The following is a 21,279-nucleotide window of genomic DNA, read 5'->3' on the forward strand; positions in this document are numbered from 1 at the left end:
ACGGAAATTCTACTGGCACACGCACGTTGTTCGGTTCCGGGTTTGGAGTCAACACTGTCAGTGCTTTTGCCATGTCAGTTCTCGTTCATCGGCTGCTACGGATTGGCCCTTGGTCCATGTATCGAGACAATACGGCACTTTGTAACATCTCCAACAATGCGCCTTTGTACATTACAGCATATGACTCATCATACATGGCCTGTATCAAGCATCTTGCGAGTTTGGAGCCCGTTTGTCCTTCTTCCTTGAACCTGGGGTTGGAAGGAGTTGCTGGTCACCGGTACCGATCTCGATTATCCCTTATCTATTGTTTGCTTTTTTTCTGCCACTTGTAATGCCTCGACACTTGTTCCACCGCTTTTTTTTTTCCCTGCTTTTGATCAGATACCACACATGGAAACAACGGCATCATTCACTGCTGCAAGCGACCCGTGGTGAGGGGGATTTCTTCTAGGGTTCACCTTCACATCTTTTTTTTCACTTTTTTTTTCTTTGGTTGGATCTCAATCATTGTGCATGGTTGGAGCTTGGGAGTAATCAAGGATGACAATGGAAGGGGGGTTGACGATGGAACGAAGGCGTGCTTGAATACTTGAAGCGATTTTGTAATGTATAGCTGAAGGAGGATTAGGACGGGGGGGGGGGGGGGGTTAGCGATACTAGATTGCGTGAGCTGGGTGAGTTGAACTATGTAGTATATAGGACGAAGCTGAAGAAGCAAACAGAGGAACATGATTGGAGACAATGGACAGAATAGTTTATCTTGGAGCACAGTTGTTTCCCGTTTTCCTCTCCTCTCCTTCAGACATGTTTTGCAGTGAAGAGAAACGTTCATGTAGGAGGACTAGGATGTGTTGGAAAGAAAAGAAGATAGTACATGTTTGGGAAACATCCAAAAAACAAGCAGAATTCTTATGCTACGAGTACAGTTGGAAACACGCCATGTAACAGGAGTATGAATGGTCGTTGGATTAAAGCGCTTTCGAACAGGAAATAAGCGAATGCATGTAAGAATATGGCACGGCTGCATTGGGACGAACGGGGGGGTGGGGTGGGTTCACTTTGGGTTACTTCTGGTTGTTTAACCGAAGATGATGCATGTATGCGGCGCATTTTGTTGTTTACGCCCCCCCCCCAAAAAAAGAAAGCACCCTTGTTATGAAATCTGGTAAATTGATCTTTGATTTGTTCCTTTTCCTCTTTTTCTTACTTGAAACAAAAAGAAACCCCTCCCAAGTTGATATGGGTAGTAACAAACCCCACTAGTATACATGTCCGTGTATATATATTGTATACTAGTAACTGCTGCATAAATACATACGCAATTCCTCATCTCTCCAAAGTTCTTTTGTTTTTGTTTTTGTTTAAACAATCACCTTCTTAAACGCCAGTGTCTTGGTGGGATTAGGCATGAGCTGCTTTCCGATTTCCAACTGGGGATAGCGCTCCGTCTCGCCATTGGGCATCTTCACATCGTAGTCGAGGATGAGGCGGGCGGCTATCATTTTGATTTCATTGGCGGCGAAGAAACGGCCCGGGCAGGCGTGTCTACCATAGCCAAAGGAGAGATTATCTTCGTTGGTTGTGACGAATTGGTTGCGGGCAATGTCGCTGGCTTTGCCTGTGGAACGCGCTTTGTAGGCACGCAACCCGTCGAAGGAGTCGGAGGAGGGATAGACGGATTCGTCGGTGTAGATGGCGGCCGAGGGGACTTCGATGAGGACACCCGGGGGGATGTACTGGCCGTTGCTGAGAGTGATTCCTTTGAGTGTGCGGCGGGTGAAGGAGGCTATAGAGTTAAAAAAACATGTTAGCATAGAAGCGCTTCTTTTATTCCTTTCCCCAAAGGGGTTCTTTTTCTTTTCTTGAGGATAAAAGGTGGGTGTGACGAGTGGTTTTTTACTTACTGATACCAGGAGGGTAGAGTCGCGTAACCTCCTTCATGTAGCTATCTAGCTTGACCATTTGCTGGAGTGCACGGAATGTGAGGATACCACCATTCTCAGCCATGGCATTGCGGACCTCCTCTCGGATCGGTTCAATATACTCTGGTGTAACAGCAAGAGTGTAGAGGATATTTGTGGCGGTCATGGTGGTAGTGTGAATAGCGGCAAAAATAATCGCAAGTTGGTATTTGGCGAGCATCGCCACAGACTCCTTGCCATCACTTCGGTTGATCATCCATTGCAGCACATCGTCTGGCTCCTGCCAGTTGGGATCCTCGGCTTTAGCAGCTAGTCGCTTGGCGACAAGAGGCTGCAGGATTTTCTCGGCTTGTTTCTCACGGTTGCGAAGGGCAATGAGTTCTGGGGTGCGTGACGCCAAAAAGGGCTTCAACCACGGGTGCAACCTTTTGATTCCGTTAACAGCATTGATGAGATCTATGGTGTAGTTGCATGCGGCATCAAGGTACTCGGGATCCTGGGATAGCTCTGGGCCAACAAAAATGCGACCCGATACCTTGGCAACGATGGTGACTAGCTTTGCGTTGATGTTGACTTCAGTCCAATCATCGCATGGCGGCATGTATTCTCTTAGCGCAGCATCGACGTCTTGACAGATGATTGGATTCAATCGAGCTGTGATGGAGGTCAGCAAAAAAACTAGCTCATATACCATAGTGCCTTTTATGCTTTAAAATCTTACGTAGTGCTGAAGTAAGTTCACCCTTGATGACATGGATGGCCGTAGTACCCTCGGTTTGCAGTCTGGTGTACTTGACCTCCATATCCTACCAGATGAGGTTAGCAAGATTATTCTATTCTAACACAAGGTAGATTTTCAACGCACGTTCTCTATGGCCTTTGGAAAGCTGAGGACATCGTCTGGGATTTTCCGAAGCTCTGGCAGCAAATTCCGAGGCACAATGACGTTTTCTTGGCCTGGACAAGATGTAAGTAACGATGTGAATGTTTGCTTTTAGGAAGGGGGTTGGCCTACCATTTTCATTGACAAGTCTGAAGACGCTGCCTTTGAACTGATCATGTGGTTAGCAGATGAGCTTTTGGCCAGAGGTTAAATGCGTTGTACATTGTGGTATCCGTCTCGATAGAGTTTTTTTGCGGATGCCATGAATGCTTGCCGCGCCTTCTCACCACTGTCAGGGCTGGCGGAAGGCAGCTTCCCAAGCTGAGCTTTGGTCTGGAGTTTGGGGAGCAAGACACATGCTGCAAATATGACAGCAGCTATGGCTGTTGTCTGCAGCGTGCGCACTATCTGCGCAACAACCTGCGGGTCCATGTTGGTAGGATTGTGTGCCAGAGGCGGTAGGAAGAAATGGCAAAGTCAATTCGAGACGTCGTAGGTAGTTATGCCAAAGTTGGGAGTGGATGTTTATGGAGGGGAGACGCAAGATATAGGAGAGCATCTAAGCGATCCCCCGGCTTTATCGCCGTGCATTAAGCTACTCGCGTGGGCCGCGGCCCTGAGAAGAGAGGAGGTGTACACGGTGTATACGGCGGCAGACATGGCCTGTGTTTGGACATGTTCTAGGGTCTTGGCAAGAGATCTGCAGACAGTCTCCATGACGGCTTTTCTACTGGCACAGCCGTGGCCATGGCCGACTCCACTGCTCGGTTTCGTGCCTGCACGATCCAATCAAGGTGCTCGGAATACGTCCAGGGATTTACTGCAATATAATCGTGTCTGTGTGTTTCGTCGAACTCAATATGTTGACGAAGCTGTCCAGGTCGCTGCCCGGACGCCGGCAAAGCAAAGACCACTCCTGGCAAACAGGCAGATGCTTTGTACACATGAATGCTGGACAGTCGGCGGCATGGACGGCCTAGCAAAGTCAGCAGTGAGACGACAAGAGAGCGGAGTGTCTGCGGCTCAAGCCACTTAATCATCTAGCGAGCTCGGCTAATGAATCTTGCAGTGGGGTTGCTTCACCAGGGACCAGCATCCTCTAAGCGCATTCAGGAGGTGGATGACGCCCACCAAAGTCCACATCCTCATCATGGAAAGCGCGCTGTCCTCGCCATAGCACGATGCCCAGGGAATGGTACGCTTGCGGCGTTGCACGGCATGTCCGTATATTGAATTCAGCGCATCATCGTCGCGGAGCTGATCTGTCCTTACACGACGGCGTGTGCTTAACCTACATTTGATTAGGCCGCCACTTCCCGCCTCCAATCAAATATCCATATCAGCTCGGGAACCTCGCATCCGTTTACACAACGTCGAACGACCTCGCATTCGGTAAACTTCCACACTAACAACGCCAATCCGAGCTGCATGTCATTTTGTTGTTGACAACTTTCTTCCATTGCGTTTTGCCCCTTGAACACATACGTCAGCATGCTGCATCATCTCAACGCGTACGTGACTATGGGCATGGAAGCGAGACAGTGTCTTGAATCATGCCTGATGTGCGCATCTGTGAGGTAGATACAACAAATGTTGCACAGCCAAACTGTCGCTCTGTTCCATCACTGTTAGTGCGCGGGGTCGCGCCTTTTCGCGTTAGCATGGACACTGGCATTAGCAGAGCGGATGGCGCAGCAAAGACATCGGTGCATTGAACGGTCTGCTACGCGTATAGCGACTGTCTTTACTGGCTCGTGTATCTACCGACCAAACCGACCAGCCTTTGGGAATACGCATACGTAGGCAGTTCCTGCCTACAGCAATGGCATCATCGCGTGCGCTGAAGGCTGTATAGGAGCTCAACAGCCGACGGTATACGTCTGCCCTACAACTTCTCGGCTAGTACCATGGGTCCCGCAATCTCGTCTCTCTTCTCTTTCCCACTGATGACTTGGACAATCGTGAGCGCAAACAGCATCGCAGTGCCCGGTCTGTGTACCGAAAGTTAGCAAACTTGCTCGATGCTTCAAGCGAGACCTTATGTTACCCCCGACTCGTAATGACCTTTCCATCCACGACCAGTCGATCTTCGCTGTACTGCCAGCCTGCAACCTTGATTTCTTCTGCCACACTTGGGTGACTGGTGACCCTTTTCTTCTCCTTGCCAAACTTCTTCGCTGAAGCGACTAGTGCCGTAGTCGCTGCACAAATTGCAGCAACCCACTTCCCAGCCTGTTGGAAGTCGTCAATTAGTTTCAACACGGCATCGCTCTCGCAAAACGTCTTTGATCCCGGTCCGCCCCCAGGTAGAATAAGCACGTCAAAGTGCTCATGAGCAGGTTGCAAAGGGACAGAGTTGAGATTCAGGTAGTCAGGTACAATGCGGATATTACGTGACATGCTAGAACGGGCCCCCGACTTGTTAGTAAAACTCGGATGCCCTTCATCCATTGAGTCGTGACTGACTGGGCATATGCTTCGTTTTGGAGTGATACACCTGCACTCTTGACTTCGAAGCCCGCTCTGGTCAACACTGTAACCGTGTGTCAGCGTCCGAGCCCAGCTTTGTCCTCAGTCGCCTGCTGTCGGCATCACACAGCCGTGGCTCCGTACATACCATCATAAGGAGTGACAAATTCAATCTCTTCAGATCCATTTGCAACGAGGATTAAAGCTCTGGGCATATTGGCCGATATGGTTGAATTTTGCGGTATCTGAAGGTGTAGTTGAGAAAACAGGTTAAGCATGACCTGGGTATGATGACATCCTGTGCCTGATGGATGACGGAAGGGCCGGCCCACGGCAACCAGTAGACTCGGCAATGACAAGCCGGGGAACGGGCCCACGGCACCTTTCAATTTGTACCTTCTTCCTGCACGACAAACACTGACCAATGCGCTACACAACCGATTGCACGTCTCTCAATGGTATGCAAAGAAAACCAAGGCATCACTTTTAGATACGCGCAGTCAAGCTTGTCAATACAAATAGCATTCGCTTGTTGCCCTGGAATGATCGCCTGCTAAAACCATCAAAGATGTTAGACAAAAATGCCAAAAAAAAAACACATCATATATACACATCCACCCATTGTGCTATATCCAGTTACATAACCCGAGTTGTCCTGATTTGCCCCCATACAAAGAGAGCCTTGTTACCCCATCCCAATGTGTCATTGATACCACAATGTGCAGACATGCATCTTGCATGCATTACGGATCCCAGGATGTCTCTCGTGAGCTCATGTAGTGGAAAAAATGGTCGTCCCAAAGATATGATGCTTATGGATACAAAGAGGCAGCTCTCATCCGCCCCTACCCATCATCTTTCTCTCCTTTGTGAGACATTAGGGTGGTGTACAGCCTCATGGAGCGCCTGCCTCCTCCATCTGCTGACCCTTTGGAAAACAGAAAAATAAAAGCAAACAGGGTATGTCAGAAAACAAAAAGCGAGGCCATGTCTATCGTTGCAATACATTGCATTGCCAAAGGCTGAGGTATCAAAGGCAAATGAAAGACATTCAAAAGACGAGCAAATGGCTAAAATAGGAGCCTGGCTGTTCAAAACTCCAAACACCAGGGCCATTATTGTAAAAACAAAGCAGTGCGGGTCGTAATCGGTCCCGAGGGATGCCAGGATGAATGTTCGGCGTTGGTCCGAAGTGGGGCTGTAGAGATGTATGCAAGAAAATTTGCCGTAATCACAAGCTCATGGTCAGCCATTCCTACATCGAATTTGTTAGTAAAAAAAAAGAAGACGTATCGACGTGGACACATGTATACATACCCATTCAGCAGGACCAGATGACTGCAGACCCTGGCCCATTGCGCCCATGGGAAGAGCACCAAGGCTTTGTCCTGGGAAGGGACTGGAAGTTGCAATGGCAGTGTCTTTTCTGCGCAACGGCGCCCTTCCATTAGTGTCGTCCGCGTCGGCCATTTCCAATTCTTGTGACTCGCTCTTGCTCTGACCACGATTTCGCTTGGGTGCAACGGCGACACCGCGCGTTTGTGTCAAAGTTGCGGAGCTATTGGACTTTGGTGGGCCCGGAGCAATGGGAACTACATTGTTTGGTTTGGACGAGGTCGGTGTGGTAGCGGAAGACAAATTGCTGGAGCCTCCGCCAGCTGAGCCGGTGGATTTCGGAGACTCCGAACCAGCCGCCTTGTGCGACGTGGGCGTCGTGACTGGTGTGTGTGCAATGGAATTCTTACGGGAAGATTTCTTTGACGAGCGTGTGGATGCAGTACCCACTGGTGCGTTGCCACTACCGCGATTGCGCTTCTTGATGACATCGGTCTTCAGCGACAAGGGCCGAACCACGCCGTGTAGCTTCAAAAACAGGCCGCATGCATTGCAAAGTGGGTGCCCTTCGGGGTTACGGCGCCACAGCGGCGTTGTTTGGGTGAAGCAATTCGTGCAAGTCGTCGGGGCACCACCTTCGCCTTGTTTCGTTCCACCAGGACTCTGAGGTCGCGATGGAGCCGCAGAGTTGAAGCCAGACTCTGGAGGCGAGTTTGGCGATGACACGAGGCTGTGCATGCCCTGATGCATCATTCCAGCTGCATTGGGTGTTGAGCTGGTGCGGGGTATTTTCTGGCGTCGTGGATCGGTGCCTCTATTGCGTATGTCGCTTACAGAAGCCGCCGAGCCATGGGTCCGACCAAGGCTGCCGCCGGGACTCCAATGATCTTGCGGTGAGTGAACCATTTCGGTGCCACCAATAGTGACGGTCTTGCGTGGCGGGCCAGCAGGATAGCGCGCTTGCATGGGATTGAATTGGTTCGAGAGGTTTGTCTCCCACTGGTATCCTGTGTTGAAGTCGACGGAGCTGTCGTCCATTTGCGAATATTCCTGTGGTGGCATAGTACGGTCGGCGAAGGCGCTTCCCTCGTCGTCCTCGGCGTCGGAGTCGGCGCCAAAGGTGAACATGTTCTCTTGACGACCCATTTGCAGCTCGTGCTGTTGGCGCAAGGGCAGGTTATTGTGAAGCACCTGCGACGGATCGACGTGGTTTGATTGGCCAAATGATGACACTGAAAATGGCAGCGAGGAGCTCGCACTTGTCACTGGGCTGAAGACGGAGTCTTGACCGCCAGCCCCAGGGTTGAAGATGTATTGCGGTTGCATCGACGTCGATAAGTTTGATGGGCGGTGGGGTCCATAGGAAGCGCCATGTTGTGAGGTACGGATATCCATGCCGCTGCGGTCAAAGTACATTTGGCTGTCTTCTGAGATGGGCTGCGGAGTCGAGACGGTAGAGGGGAAGGCGGAGCTGGGTGGAGAGTAGTAGTCGGTGGAGTTGAGTGACGAGGCCATGGAGTTGTGGTTAAACATGTTTGAGTTGAATGCGTTGTGGCTCATCAGAGGCGAGCCGACGGGAGAGAAGCCCGAGAAGCTCTGCTGGTAAGGACCGGCTGAGTGGACGGTGGCATCTTCGTGCATCTGAAAGGTATCCAGGGAGAAGGCACCCTGACCCTGTGAGGCGGGGAAGGTGGGCGGCTGCATGGTGGTGTTGTCCAGCGAGTACTGGTGCAGGTCGGCCTCGGAGTGAGCATCGGTGGGTATCATGATGCTGTTGACAGGAGGGACCAGAGGCGAAGCTTCAGCGCGGCGCTTGGGTGGCTGATAAGGCGTTAGGGAGGAGCGACGAGGAGAAGGCAAAGAAGGAGAGCAGAGCAACAAGGGGAGAGGAGATAGGGAAGAGGAGGAGGCAACAAGGGAGAGGAAGAGATAAGGGCAAGACTCACTCGTCGCTCGTCGATGCTGGTTTTGCGGACGTGTCGTGGGACGTAGCCAAATTCATCCTCTTTGCTGATGGCAGGAGGCACCGAGGGGGCAGAGGCGCGGGCGAGGGAAAGGTTATGGTCGCTGGCTAGATGCGGCTTCCTTATCGGTATCGCTGGGGCTGTTGCAATAAATGGAGCCGCATCCTCATTCGACCCTGGGGGCGATAGGCCTGCAGGACTGCCAACCGACGAAGGAAATATAAAATCGTCCAGGTTCATTGCGTCTTGGGCAGGCTGGTGTACCTGCGCCTGCTGATCCTGCGACTTTCTCAACTGCTGGGCAATGCCGCTTGGAGCGGATCGGGGCGGCGGCCTGGACGAGGCCGCTGGAGGAGGCATCATTTGATTGCTCTGTGTGTTCTGGCTAAGCCTACAGGACAAACAAAAGGTTAGCAGCTGGTTGAGGCAGGCTCGCTGGTCGTGGCGCAAAAGCAAATGGCGGCATCCATACCCTTTATTGCGATCCATGTCAGCACGACGCATGTTCATGGCCATCATCCGCCATGTCAGATTCTCCATGCGCTCTGCATTGGGCAGCTGTGTCTTTGCTCGTGAGTACAGTTTCCATATCTGCGTGCCTAGTGGGTCGTTCTTCTGCATCTGCTCTGGCGACTCGGCCCCAGGGCTGCCCGCATCGTTGCCGAATGCTGGAAATATGGCATCCTGGAGCACACCCCGGCGGGCCGAGTCCTGCGACGGCGAAATCTCCATGGTATCTTTGGGCAGGGCAAAGTCCATGGAAATTCTGGAGGCGGGATGTGAGGCCTCGCTGGGAAGCAGTGGTAAATGTGCAGCAGACACTGAGGGAAGGCGATGATGTAGCTGCGTGCGTCGGCGCGTGCTCTGGATCGGATGGGAGCACCCCACGTTAGCAGCAGTGGCGGCCCTCAGCTGCAACCACAGCCGAAATGGGGCCCTGGGCAGTGGGTAATTAGTGCGAGGGATGGAGGGAGGGGATGTGTGGTGCGTGTGCAGTCAGAGGGAGCTGGGCGTGGCCGGGGTTGCAGTGGACTGTGGACTGTGTGTGGGCTTGGGGAGGGGGGGGCTGGAGGAGGAGGATGATGGGCAGCTTGCTGTGGTCGTGGCCGCAGTCGTGGTGCTGGTTCACCTCCACGGGGAAGGACCCTCGATATGTTTAGGGTCGTGGACGACCAGTGAGCGGCGCAATAATTGAATTGCAGCGATTGCGGGCTACCAGCATGCGACGGCAGCAGGGGGCGCTGGGTGGGCCGAGAGTGGTGACGCTGGGCCTCTGGGAGGAGGATGAGATGCAGAGGGTGGAGCGTTCGCACCCACGCAGCCCCCACCAATTCACCCTCGGTCGCCAATCAGGCGTGCAGGCAGCGTGGCCCTCGTACTGTGTACTTAGTCGCAGCCTCGACGCAGACGCGCAGCCGGGCGTGCTGTTGCTTGGGGCCCTGGCGGTGTCTGGTCTGCCTCGCCCTTGGTCGGTAGATGGATGGTAGACAGACGGATGGCATCGTGGCCATCCGGTCTCTGTCCTCTCCACACTGTAAGTCCAGGACGCACTCTGCTCTCAACAGCAATCTCGGCGACCAGCCCACCCCCGCCCCAGCAGCCAGCAGCCACGGCGGCGGGCGGTTGAGCGACAGGTGCGCCTGCCTCTGCTGCTTGCCGCTTAGCATGCAGGCCCCGGTCCGTCTCAAGACCGCCTGAACCGTGCAGCTCATACACACACTTACTTGGGATCCTGGGTAACGGGCTCGGAGCCATTCGACTGCTAGCACAAGCATTGGCATGTGCGACCACTTGCGGGAGGATTTTCTATTTTTTTTTCCTGTGGCAATTCTGGCCACCGTGTCTGGCCCTTTGGCCCTTTGGCCTCGCGGCCTGCCACGCCCGCCTGGGTACGTCACTTTTCCTCCTGGCCGCATGCGCCATCGGACTGCGTCTGCCCGAGCCTCGCTAATGTTCCCTTATTCCTCTTGACATGTTCTAGCACCGCTTCGCGATCCACAGCCACTGTAGTCTTGAAAGCTTACGTGAATAAACAACGGCTCCGTCAGCCGTGCTGTTCGTCAGCCTGCAGCCTGCCTTGTGCTTGGTCCGCTAATGGCGTGCAGCAGCAGCGACACGATTGTCCACTGCACGCCTACACGTCCGTGTAGCCATGTGTGTACACACCTACACACCTACTATATTCTACATATGTATCTAGTACGGACGTACGTACATACTATGTGCCTGTCTTGTCTGGGCCTTTTCCCACTCTGGGGCGGGTATGCCTCGCCGCACTGCTCACTATCCGGCTGGTCCGCCCGACTCGCTCGACTGGCTGGCATTGTTGGTGCAGCCAGCGCCAAAAAAACGAGACGCACTCGCCCTCTCCAAAATGCTGCAATACCTGCTTGTTGTTTACCCGCTGTGGAGTATCAGGTCCGAGTACTGCCGCAGCCCGCCCTTGGGCTCGGCACTTCGATCCCTACATTTCCCGACAGCCTCACGGCCTCATCTCAGGGTCTCTTGTTTACTTACCAGACCCACCACCTTGATTAGTCTCTACTTACCGCGGGCCCACCTCTCACTGCGCACGAGCACGTGGCTGTAGTCTCTTTTGGTGATGCACAATCTCCAGACGCGCCTTACACGCAATACAGGTACAACTAGAGCGTCTGGCGCGCTCAACAGTATCCACCGCCCCAGTGGCATTGCCCTCACCCCATTACACGGCTCCTTGTACCGGCAACGCTGGCACATCCACCCGCAATCCTTTTCTGTTCCAATCCAGCAAGAACCCCAAACCATTGTTCCACCCAGAGTCCACCAGCACCCACAAACGGACATGTAGCCACTGCAGCCGTCGGAAAATCCGCGCGGGTCGAGGCAGATCCATAGTACTCGTCCACATGTAACCGTTACGCACATGGTGGAGAGAGCAACGTGAAACTGGCAACACTCGCATGAACTATGGCCATGGTTTGTCGGTGGTGGCAACTCTTCTAGATCTTTACCTGCACTGCTATCCATGCTTCTACACACATATAGTCCAGGCAGGGACATACGTCAGGCAAAGAGCCATGTACATGTACAGTACATACGGTACTCAGGGCATGTGAGGCGCAGCCACTTTTTTTTTGCCATTTGCACTGCGATCTGTGAGGCTTGGAGGCAGCCCTTGAAGATCGAAGAGCGTCGCTCCCTCTTGGCTTGCATTGGTTCCAGTACACACAGGTCGTCGACTTCAGTGCTCCTCACGGCTTTCTCCACGAGCATATGGTGCTGTTGTGTGTAGTGGTCGGTGCATCAAAGCCTTGAACCGCACTGCTTTTGGGGTCCAACCAAGCCGTACCCACCGGTATTGTTTGTAATATCAAGGGGCGCAAAAAAGGGTCCAGCAATCTCCTGTGCATCAATACATTGATACATAGTCATTCATCTACTCACTCTACTGGATGCATACCATGGGTTGCCCTACTGGCATTACTTCGGGTACGACTCATCTACCAGCCCGCGAGCACCGATGGTTGACGTCGTGCATCGGCTAATCTCGAGCCAGTCGTTTAGATCCCGGCTCACCAGTCCAACGGAGTTTCACATGCGAACCAATATCACAACCAAGTCATATCACTCCACTAACATCCATCTGCGCCGACTGCTGAGCCATTTTCTCCGGAGCATGTACTCTGGCACAATCCAGTGCGGCCCAAGGGCTCCGTCTCCAGTCTACTCGTCCGCAGTAGAGGCATGCAGGCAAGGTGTGCTCGATATTGAGAAGCGGATGCACCCCCACGTGTCTTGCCCCGAAAAGAGCAAGCGGTCAAGCCGAGCATCCCTGTCCATGCAAGCGCCCCCAAGCCCCCATCCGACCCCCCTCCAAAAAAACGCCATTTGCTTCTGACTTGCATGCATAAGCTGGTAAAGTGGAGCCTGGATCCTTTGCTAAACCCGACTGAATCTGCTCTAACTTCGCTTGTCGCCGCATTGATGGCTTTGGGCACGCTACACACACAGTAGTCGTTCAACAACACGAGCCACCTCTGCGTCCTATGCTGCATTTCGCCCTGATCCAATCTTGATTCCAAAACATCCTCCAATGCCTGTGCTATCGGATGTCTGCACTTGCTCTTTGTCGGAACAATCCTCGCGCGGTATTATCCGCTTTGCTGGACCGCGACCCTTAGCACTGGTGCTAGCGCGGTACCGAAATCCACACCCATACACACACACACGCGCACCCCTCGCATGTCCACACGGCACCAACGGCACCAATCAACCGCTGCAACCGCCGACAATCAATAACACCAGGCCACCCCCCCCCACACCAATCCCCTTGCAACCATGCGCGTGCATGTCTCCTGCCTTCTCCTCGTCACGGTCGAAACGCCTCGTTGGCTTAGACAAGGTTTCAAGGTCGCATGCCTTCGATACGAGACGCGGGATGCACGTGGGGGTTGGTGTACGTGATTCATTTAGAAGACTCGAATATGGGTAATTCGGCGGATGATCCCTTGATCGTCCACGACACCGCCCTTGGTCGATCCACACTTGGGCACACAAACTGTCGACCATCAACGGGCTCGGCCGTGAGTGAACAAAGTGGAATAGGGTCCTTTTCCTCGTCGTATGCTTGCTGCAGTCTCGCGTGCTCCCTCTCCAGATTCGTACAAGGTTGTTCGTCAGCGCTTACATGTCACTGCCGGCCGTCTATACGTCGAAATCAAGGCAGTGGCAATGCCTGTCCGTCCTGGGTCGTGACGTTTTGCTACATGGTTGTCCGCTCGACATGGAATTCAGGAAAGATTCGTGGCAGCGGGGATGATGCGTACGTCAGTGAGTCCGGCCGACCCGTGGATGGGCTGCACACTCGCTAGAGTGTCTGCTGCGTCCGAGGGGAACGGGAGAGAGGGCTGTGGCTTTTTTTCTCGAATAAAATGCCTGTTGTTGAAGGCCAACCATCAATGGCTCATGCTTGACTTGTTGAAGGGAAAGGCGTCTTCAAGGCGCGCCATCTTGGCATCCTCAGCGGAATCGGGCCACAACGGCGGAGCGGAATCAGGTCGTCCAGTGCACAGGGAAAACGGGAGAGGGAGGGGGGCCAGATTTGCTTTCCAGCCCAGAAATGCAATGGCGGCACATGCGACCTCTTATACAGGTGCAGGGTCTACTGCCAGAGCCAGATCGTGCAGTGATACCATTGCGCGTTATCATTGCGCGATTGATAGCCGTATTCTTAGTGGTGCTTGCACCACCCTCTTTCAGCCTCACATCCTCCCTCCTCACCGTCCGAGCAGCCAATAGTGCTTATGAATGCAGGGAAACGTAGTCAGTTTGGGTGCAGTCCACATATCCAGCGAGTAGGCGGCCTTCCTATTGCGGATGTGAAACAGAGATAGACTATCTCCAGATACCTTATCTTACGCAGGGAAATGTATACTGCGGCTGTGCGCGAAGCAATGAGCATCATTTGGCTTCCCCGGGCACACGCCCTGGCGAATCAGCGTAGTCGATAAGAACACCAGACCCTGCATCTTGTTGAGCTGGCGAGACTGTGCTTTTGCTATTGTCGTGTCTTGGGGCCTATTTGCTGCCATGATAACTAATGTTCTCGCCGTCGGCCGGTCGTGTAAGCCGGGCAATCAAAATCGCGGTTTTTTGGCATGATCGTCGCAAGTGGGTTTGGATAAGGGGCCCCCACAGTATTTGGGGAGGGCCTAAAATCGGGGTGCGGGGATTTTATATCATGGTATGTGAGTACATTGCTGGGTGGCTCTACATTTTCATCCATACCACGCCAATCCAGTATCGCTGCAGGAACCATCATATGCTTCGTCGGGTACCCGTATCCATCCCGATGATTCCATCTCTCGAGCATTTTCTCCCGTCCCCTTGCTGATATCCAAGCGTCCTTCTCCGTGGGGAGGGTGACATCCACGCTCCCTATCTCGTCAATCGGCCTGATGTGACGTGACACAGAGATTACCGATTATGACACCGCCTTGCCCTGTTTGTACGTTCGTCTCGTCTAGGTATTCGAGGTGTGCGCGGGATATATAGCACGGTCGCTGTATGGCTTTTTTAATTCATTCCTTTCCCGCCTTCTTGTCGTCCACCACTCCGCCACCCTTGACCGTCTCTTCTCCCAAGACTTTGCTTGCCGCCATGAACCTAGGTATCCAGCGTTAGCGCCTGTCGTCTGCACAGCCTGAGCCCTGCTCCTCGTCCTGGACTTGACCGAGTATCCCAACTGTCGCAACTTACATGGCGCCAGCATAACCGCCCAATCCCCGCATATCCTGTGCCTGACCAGCCGTCATACGCATCAGACTCTCCAGATCCGCCATATTTGCCGTCAGTTGTGCCAGTTGCGCTTGTAGGTGAGAGAGTTGGCGCGGCTTCTGCGAGGGTACGGTACTGAGGCGCGAGCCGCCTGGAGTGTGGGAGCGAGGAACATTCGACATCGTAATTGTTGTAACCGCAGATGCCTCCGAGATTTACCGCTGGAATTCGAGGTGGATATAATCGTTGGTCGTCAGTGTTGGTGGTGTGATTGTTGTGGACGCAGAAGTGGGGGACGCGTCGCATTGGATCGTGGTGGGACTCCCGCGGCGAACAGGGCTTGGCGATTGGAATCTCCACTCCGCTTCGACTTTTCTGCGGCCTCAACTCCATTGCCCCTGCGCACCACCATTGGTCCCTTATCGCATCGTCTTACTGGGCTCGCCTCGTGAGGAACCATGGCAACTCTCCAGACCGTCCGGCGCTGGATCATGACTGGCGCAGTCGCTGCTATCACAATAACCGGGACTATCTATGGCGCGGGGTTGAAGGGACAGCAAGAAATCAAGCAGGTATATTGATCATTCACTTTGTGTAAAGGATGCGTAAAGATTTCTTCTTCACAAATGCACTGTGTGCTTTTGAAGGCAATCTGGACTACTGATCCCAGTCCCGAGCATCCAAAAGATCATATGCTAACGATTTGTCTCTTTAGCAAAAACGACAGGTTCTTCAAGCCACACCCGAAGAACGGATCGCCCAACTCGAAGTCACACGCGCCGATTTAGTCCTAAAGAAGAATGAGATGGAAAGGAAAATTGCAATGATTGGCGAAAAGAGGAGGGTGAAAGAGCAAGGGCAGGCTGACGGGAGATGAGAAACGGGAAAAACAGAATCTGGATCATGTTGTCGACTTACCACATCTCCGAATAGACCGTGTGGAATACCAACGTACCGCTATATTCATAAGAAGCCATCTGGAAGTCCCTAGAGAACACCCCCGGTGCTACAGATACCATCCCATCTCGGACTAATGCTACACCAACGACATGGAAAAGAGCGATACATAGTGGCAAGAGGGGAGACTTGGAAATCGCACTTAATGTCCTTTGCCGACTTTGGACACACACTACCGCATACTTGGTCACGCTACCCATGGAAAAGTTGGAAGCTTTACCGAGATCAAAAGCTGAGAGAGGATCTTTACAAGACTCATGATCAATATGCGTGTCATGACATTGCACGCCAGTGATCTTGTCGAAGCTATTATGGTCCGTCTGAACCGAGCGGATCGCTTCCTTGCAGTAGCGTATATGCAAGGGCAATGCTGCTTTCTCAGAGCTGCACGTGCTCCTTAACAGCTAGTGGAGTTATGTATAACACATCATAGTGTAACCATGGTTACTAGATGGTCAAGGCATTACAAATTTATTTTGCCAATTGCCCCACGGGAAGAGTACAACGACGTCGATCTTCACCAAACCAAATTTCCCCTCCACATGACCTTCCGTGATGCCGTTCACCGCCCCGCCACACCTACGTACGTAGGATAAAGGTCACGAGACCCATGTGTAACTGCTACATGCAGCCGCCCAGGCGAAGCACTAGTGATTAGGCTAATCCCTACACACATGATATGCCGGATGACAACATGTCTCAAGCTACTCGGCCGTTCTTCGTCTTAGGCGAAACGGATCATCTACAGTATTACCCCAACGATCAGTCAAACATTATGCGTACTCCAGCCTCGTCATGCAGCCAAATCCGATTTCGGTCAGAACAAGGCAATCCGGTGCTACTACGCCAGTTCATGATAGCTCTATACCTATCCTGGAAGTGACTGCTTCTACGTACTGAATTCGCTAAGGGTAAGGTGGGATTGGGACATAGAGACTTCAGTTAATTCTCTTTTTTTGCATATTTCTGTTTTCGACCCGAGGCAGGTTCAATGACTGAGCCGAGCCCTTGAGAAATCTTTATCCTCCATCGTGCAAGACATTTTCCAAGAACACACAATACTGCATTTTCTACATAGTAGTACTCAGAATGTCCCAAATTTCATTGATTAGATTAGTTACCAAGAATAGAAGAATCAAGTTTCCGAAATCTACTTGTCGGTGAAATGAAACACTGTTCACGTTGACATCAGATGAACCCAACTGATGTAAGAACTTTAAGATCGAGTCCCTGATCCCTTGCTTGACTGTTGTTGAAGATTCACGTTCCCACGTCCCATCTATCCCGCTCCCCGCTTTCATCCCGTATCTACGTTCTCGCCATCGCCCCAATTCCCAGATCCCCATCACATATCCATCTTCGCACCCGACTCCACACCATAAGGCACCGCAGCACTAGCCACAATCCTATTAGATCCTAAAAAAAAACCCCACCACTCGCATTAGCCCCATCCGCTCAAATTCCGAATCCACAATCCAGCACCCCACACGTTTTGGAACGCAGAATTCCCCCGAATTCCACAAAGTCTCCCTCCACCAAAAAAAGAAAGAAAGGAAGAGAAACAGCACGAAGGCAAGAAAAGAAAAAAGACTAACCATGATTGCCGCCCATGATCAGCTCCAATACTTGATCTAGAACTCCCTCGCTCCCACCCGCAAACGCAACAGCCGCGGCAACGAAACAAGCGATGAGCATGCAGCTAGGTAGTACAGCGGCGCCAGAGGACATGACATGCGGAGTGTTGTCAAAGGAACCGCCGTCGAGGGGAAACACGGTGAGCGTCATCATTGAACTTTGAGCCGAATTGAATCCCAGTTGACGAAAGATTGCTAACGTTTGCCGTTGAACTCTTTTTTGTTTGGTAGTTCTGAATTCCTGTGTGCTGAGAAAATCGAAGGCGGTGTTTTGTTTTTTTTCTTCTTCGTTGTTTGTCGGTTTGTTCTTTGGCGGAATTAAAGAGAGAGAGAGAGGAGATGAAGGTGGAAAAGAACATGGCAAACACGCTGGATCTTTCTTTCTTTCTTTTTTACAAGCCACAAGAGACAGAGAGACAGAGAGACAGAGAGACATGCTTGTTGCTGAGACAATGTCTGATCTCGGGGAGGTTTTTGCGCCAGGCATGCCGCTTGGACTGTCTTACTTTGTGTCTTGAATTGACTTGGCTTAGAAACTATTTTTTTCTTCTTGAGCTGTAGATTCATTTGAGGGGCTACTGCGATGTGTCAAATGAAAACAAGTTGCGTAATGTGATTTTATCAGCTTGCTGGATTCCGGTATCCCCTATTTGGGGTCTTGGCTTTGCGGTGAGACTGGTGATGCAGATGGCTTTAGTTATGTCCCTTTTTTTGTGGGATTGTATGGATCGTATTTGGTAGTGTGGAGAACCTGTGGAGGTCGTGGGTATCTGCTATTGACCCGGGGTTCTGTTGATTGACCAAAAGAATGGCGTACGCATCCTAATTTAGTTTTTTGATCTATTTTGCAGAGCGGCATTCAGAGACACGAGGGACACATTTTAAGTGGGATTTTTTTCAGCAACTGCTAAAATGATGTATTGGATCGAAAAAAAATCTATCCGGGGTATTGAACAACTAGAATGAAATCTATTCAGCATCATCGTCATCTCTGAGTTCGGCATATTTATATGTTTCGTCTCAACTCCGTGTACTCATCAAACAAGGGCTGAGTAGGCCCTGCGTGAAGCGTGCTGGATGGCCACTGCGAATCTACGCATGATATCCATTACTCCTCACGACCGCGCCTGCGGTTGTTGTCAATAAATACCTTCCTGAATCTGAAATGACACAGATCATTCGTAACTTCCCAAGAACTTTTCATGTTCTCCTTGACAAGTTGTCTGGTTGGCTTCTGGAATAGTTGGTCGATTTCCTCGAGAGTAAGATCCTTGGTCTCTGGCATAAAGAAAATCTGGTAGAACCATCCGACAACAGCGATGCCACCAAAGAATCCAATGGTAAGACCTGTCTTGGTAAAGGCCTCTTGCATGCCAGTGAAGTTGTAGGTGATGATGAAGGAGGAGAGGAACAGCCATGCAGTCGAGGTAGTCATCCCGTAGGACCGAAGGTACGTAGGGTAGACCTCAGATGGAACGACCCAAGTAAGTGCGGCGTAGGAACCGAAGAACAACATGTACAGGACCAGGCCGGTAAAGTATACAGCGAGTTTGCCGCTGAGATCAGTGATTTGGTAGGAGACACCGACTAGGACGAGACCAACGAGGAAGCCAGGCAGCATGGAAATAGCCCAGAAACGTCGTCCGCAGGTTTCCATGAGGAATATAGCGGGGATTGTGCCAAGCAAAAGCGAGCCTCCACCAACCAGCGAAACATATGTGGAATCGTAGGTATTAAAGCCCATTTGCGACATCAAAACTCCTAAATAATATAAAATTGCATTGACACCGGTAAACTGTCCCAAAAAAACCATGATGTTTGCGTAAATAATGGCGCGTCGTGGTCGGGATTTGGTAAAAAAGTCCATCCATGGGAAACGGTTGGTGCGCTGAGCGGCCACCTCAGCCTCCTCCATCTCGGTGCTGACTTTCATAACGAAGAATTCCTCGCGTGCCTCATGTGTAGAGATACCTCGAATACGCTTCCATACCTTGAAGGACTCAAGAGGCTGCTTCTTGTGCATCAGGTATCGGGGGCTTTCCGGCATGAAGAGAATACCAATACCCATGATGGTGGAGAACACTAGCGAGGAACCAAGAATATAGCGCCAGCTTCCTGGGACTTTGATGAACATGGCAGCGACGGCGTAGCCAAGAACTTCCCCTAGCGCAATGTTGAATTGATACAGCGAGACAACGTTACCACGCATTCTACTCTCGACGGTTTCGGCGACATAGACAGGGACGGTACCTCCTTCGAGACCGACACCAGCTCCCAGGATGACACGGGCGGCAACAATCATTCCGTAGTTCATGGCTCCAGCTTCGAGAGCGCCACCAATGGTATAGAGAATGCAGGAAATGATGATGGCCCAGCGGCGACCAAAGTACTCATTGCATGGCGAGATGAGCAAAGCACCAGCAACAGCTAGATGAGTTTAGTCTGAGTATCGGAAAGAGAATACCTTTTTTTTTTGGAAACTTACCACCTAGAGGCATACCAGAGTTGACGAGCGAATTTTGTTGATCGGTAAGACCCAAGTCGCCGGGAAGTGTCAAATTGGCACCAGAAATAAGCGACTGATCGAGACCAGAGAGCAGACCACCCATGGAGGCAAAAACAATAAGCATCCATGTGAAGTGCTTAGGATTTTTGAATTCAATATCGAAAAATCCTTTCTTGTAATTGGTCTGCTCAAGCTGCTTTGAAAGATCCTGGATCAAATTCTCAGATTCCCATCCTCTCGCATCTTCAAGCTGCTCTGTCCGGGCCTTTGGTGCAGAGTAATCGGGCGCAGGAGCAACTTGAATGTTGTCGTTCTTTTCAGTTTCGAGCTGTGGGTCTGGCGACTTGTTGCCAATTTCGGCCATCTTGGTATCCTTCTCGTCCATGATGGGCAGTGATAAACCAAAGGAGAGGGCGTTCAAACGAGGGAGGAGAAACGCAGCGGAATCGCGAGTAATATCTCGCACACGGTAAGAAAAACGCTTTCCTGTGCACATCTCCTCCCTTTATAAACCCCAGTGGAGAAGATCGGTGCCCATGGAGAAGTCCCCATGGTGCTCCTCATACGACTAGAGTGACGTAATGTGGAGTCTCCATGGCACAGAGGCAGCAAATTTTCTGGCTTGCGCGCAAAGCGATACCGGGACCCTTGCGAAAACAGTAAGCGCGAGTCTAAAGCTGGTTGTTGCAGGTTTGCCAATCATCATCCAGTAGTAGTAGAGATGGGCGTTGATAGACAAGCATCGGCCCGACGTCTTGGTGGAGCTTGGCTGCAAAGAAGCTTCTACCGCCCCACATGAGGCTCTGCGATCCAACAAAGTTTTCACCCGAGATATCCACCGATTGCACAAGAGGCAGGGTGTACGTGTCCCCCCCTCGTCTCGAACGTCGTTCCCCATGGAGTTTTGTTGGAGGTTCCTGAGCTCGTGCAAGTAGAACCCCGCAAAGCTGGACACACAGTAGGTAAAGATAAGCATCGGGTAACATGCGGGAGTGGCGGATGACTAGTCTTTGCAACCAGTTCTCAACACCGTCCAACTGCCGGAGCCTCGACCGACTTCACTTCAGTCAAAGCGTCAGAGCCATGACGTCGTTGTGCCATTGGGTGTGTCAACAAGCGGTGCGAATTGCCAAAAAGTAGCAGACCAGTTCGACGCACGTATCACCATCGGAATCGGAGGGCGGAGGAAGCCCTGGCCAGCGAGGCTCTCTTCCAGGTTTACCACTGGGGTTTCGGCGCCCATGCCCTTTGTGGACGTAGCCGTAGAGAACGGAGGGAGGGAGTGTATCTAGCTGCAGTACACCATCCGACATGCTCCGCTCCAGCCTCGCCTCCCCCAGCCTGGAGG

At 51.9% G+C, this 21,279-nt stretch overlaps 7 protein-coding genes across 7 annotated transcripts; 1 reads left to right on the forward strand and 6 right to left on the reverse strand.

Annotated features, from left to right (window-relative positions):
• Window positions 1-1,164: 1,164 nt before the first annotated feature.
• Window positions 1,165-3,311, reverse strand: PSV08DRAFT_33319 (cytochrome P450). The gene is made up of 6 exons (XM_014223787.2): window positions 3,031-3,311; window positions 2,941-2,977; window positions 2,791-2,882; window positions 2,647-2,731; window positions 1,908-2,579; window positions 1,165-1,789 (listed from the first exon to the last, which is right to left on the reverse strand). Exons 1-6 carry the CDS (start codon window positions 3,238-3,240, stop codon window positions 1,365-1,367), a joined length of 1,521 nt encoding a protein of 506 aa, XP_014079262.1. The 5' UTR covers window positions 3,241-3,311; the 3' UTR covers window positions 1,165-1,364.
• Window positions 3,312-4,500: 1,189 nt separating this feature from the next.
• PSV08DRAFT_281252 (class I glutamine amidotransferase-like protein) lies at window positions 4,501-5,536 on the reverse strand. The gene is made up of 4 exons (XM_014223789.2): window positions 5,426-5,536; window positions 5,275-5,341; window positions 4,856-5,209; window positions 4,501-4,799 (listed from the first exon to the last, which is right to left on the reverse strand). Exons 1-4 carry the CDS (start codon window positions 5,490-5,492, stop codon window positions 4,694-4,696), a joined length of 594 nt encoding a protein of 197 aa, XP_014079264.1. The 5' UTR covers window positions 5,493-5,536; the 3' UTR covers window positions 4,501-4,693.
• Window positions 5,537-6,508: 972 nt separating this feature from the next.
• On the reverse strand, window positions 6,509-9,308 carry PSV08DRAFT_176114 (uncharacterized protein; the record flags this gene model as incomplete). Its single annotated transcript, XM_014223790.1, has 4 exons — window positions 6,509-6,532; window positions 6,595-8,433; window positions 8,559-8,910; window positions 9,049-9,308. The coding sequence occupies 4 exons, from the start codon at window positions 9,306-9,308 to the stop codon at window positions 6,509-6,511; spliced, it is 2,475 nt and encodes an 824-aa protein (XP_014079265.1).
• A 1,312-nt stretch (window positions 9,309-10,620) lies between these two features.
• PSV08DRAFT_245479 (uncharacterized protein) lies at window positions 10,621-11,643 on the reverse strand (the record flags this gene model as incomplete). The annotated part of the gene is made up of 5 exons (XM_066092328.1): window positions 10,621-10,710; window positions 10,755-10,760; window positions 10,796-10,893; window positions 11,126-11,589; window positions 11,621-11,643. 5 exons carry the CDS (start codon window positions 11,641-11,643, stop codon window positions 10,621-10,623), a joined length of 681 nt encoding a protein of 226 aa, XP_065949408.1.
• Window positions 11,644-14,294: 2,651 nt separating this feature from the next.
• PSV08DRAFT_360547 (DASH complex subunit Hsk3 like-domain-containing protein) lies at window positions 14,295-15,116 on the reverse strand. Its single transcript, XM_014223792.2, has 2 exons — window positions 14,817-15,116; window positions 14,295-14,723 (listed from the first exon to the last, which is right to left on the reverse strand). The coding sequence occupies exons 1-2, from the start codon at window positions 15,014-15,016 to the stop codon at window positions 14,639-14,641; spliced, it is 285 nt and encodes a 94-aa protein (XP_014079267.2). The 5' UTR covers window positions 15,017-15,116; the 3' UTR covers window positions 14,295-14,638.
• A 76-nt stretch (window positions 15,117-15,192) lies between these two features.
• Window positions 15,193-16,020, forward strand: PSV08DRAFT_281291 (uncharacterized protein). Its single transcript, XM_014223793.2, has 2 exons — window positions 15,193-15,406; window positions 15,550-16,020. The coding sequence occupies exons 1-2, from the start codon at window positions 15,293-15,295 to the stop codon at window positions 15,709-15,711; spliced, it is 276 nt and encodes a 91-aa protein (XP_014079268.1). The 5' UTR covers window positions 15,193-15,292; the 3' UTR covers window positions 15,712-16,020.
• A 2,301-nt stretch (window positions 16,021-18,321) lies between these two features.
• On the reverse strand, window positions 18,322-20,343 carry PSV08DRAFT_198571 (uncharacterized protein). Its single transcript, XM_014223794.2, has 2 exons — window positions 19,926-20,343; window positions 18,322-19,852 (listed from the first exon to the last, which is right to left on the reverse strand). Exons 1-2 carry the CDS (start codon window positions 20,314-20,316, stop codon window positions 18,534-18,536), a joined length of 1,710 nt encoding a protein of 569 aa, XP_014079269.1. The 5' UTR covers window positions 20,317-20,343; the 3' UTR covers window positions 18,322-18,533.
• Between the last annotated feature and the right edge of the window lie 936 nt (window positions 20,344-21,279).

This window comes from Bipolaris maydis (assembly GCF_028858645.1).
Source record: "Bipolaris maydis strain C4 unplaced genomic scaffold PSV08scaffold_4, whole genome shotgun sequence".
NCBI lineage: Eukaryota > Fungi > Ascomycota > Dothideomycetes > Pleosporales > Pleosporaceae > Bipolaris > Bipolaris maydis.

Bases quoted from the DNA above. Each gene is read 5' to 3' on its own strand.
- PSV08DRAFT_281291 (XM_014223793.2), top strand. From the start codon at position 15,293: ATGGCAACTCTCCAGACCGTCCGGCGCTGGATCATGACTGGCGCAGTC. The intron at 15,407-15,549 runs GTATATTGATCA...TTGTCTCTTTAG, and splicing joins GACAGCAAGAAATCAAGCAG to CAAAAACGACAGGTTCTTCA.
- PSV08DRAFT_360547 (XM_014223792.2), bottom strand. From the start codon at position 15,016: ATGTCGAATGTTCCTCGCTCCCACACTCCAGGCGGCTCGCGCCTCAGT. The intron at 14,724-14,816 runs GTAAGTTGCGAC...CTGGATACCTAG, and splicing joins GGCGGTTATGCTGGCGCCAT to GTTCATGGCGGCAAGCAAAG.
- PSV08DRAFT_198571 (XM_014223794.2), bottom strand. From the start codon at position 20,316: ATGGACGAGAAGGATACCAAGATGGCCGAAATTGGCAACAAGTCGCCA. The intron at 19,853-19,925 runs GTATGCCTCTAG...AAACTCATCTAG, and splicing joins AAATTCGCTCGTCAACTCTG to CTGTTGCTGGTGCTTTGCTC.
- PSV08DRAFT_281252 (XM_014223789.2), bottom strand. From the start codon at position 5,492: ATGCCCAGAGCTTTAATCCTCGTTGCAAATGGATCTGAAGAGATTGAA. The intron at 5,210-5,274 runs GTCAGTCACGAC...GGCCCGTTCTAG, and splicing joins CAAAACGAAGCATATGCCCA to CATGTCACGTAATATCCGCA. The intron at 4,800-4,855 runs GTAACATAAGGT...TTCGGTACACAG, and splicing joins AAGGTCATTACGAGTCGGGG to ACCGGGCACTGCGATGCTGT.
- PSV08DRAFT_33319 (XM_014223787.2), bottom strand. From the start codon at position 3,240: ATGGACCCGCAGGTTGTTGCGCAGATAGTGCGCACGCTGCAGACAACA. The intron at 2,978-3,030 runs GTACAACGCATT...CCACATGATCAG, and splicing joins ATCGAGACGGATACCACAAT to TTCAAAGGCAGCGTCTTCAG. The intron at 2,580-2,646 runs GTAAGATTTTAA...CCTCCATCACAG, and splicing joins TGAACTTACTTCAGCACTAC to CTCGATTGAATCCAATCATC.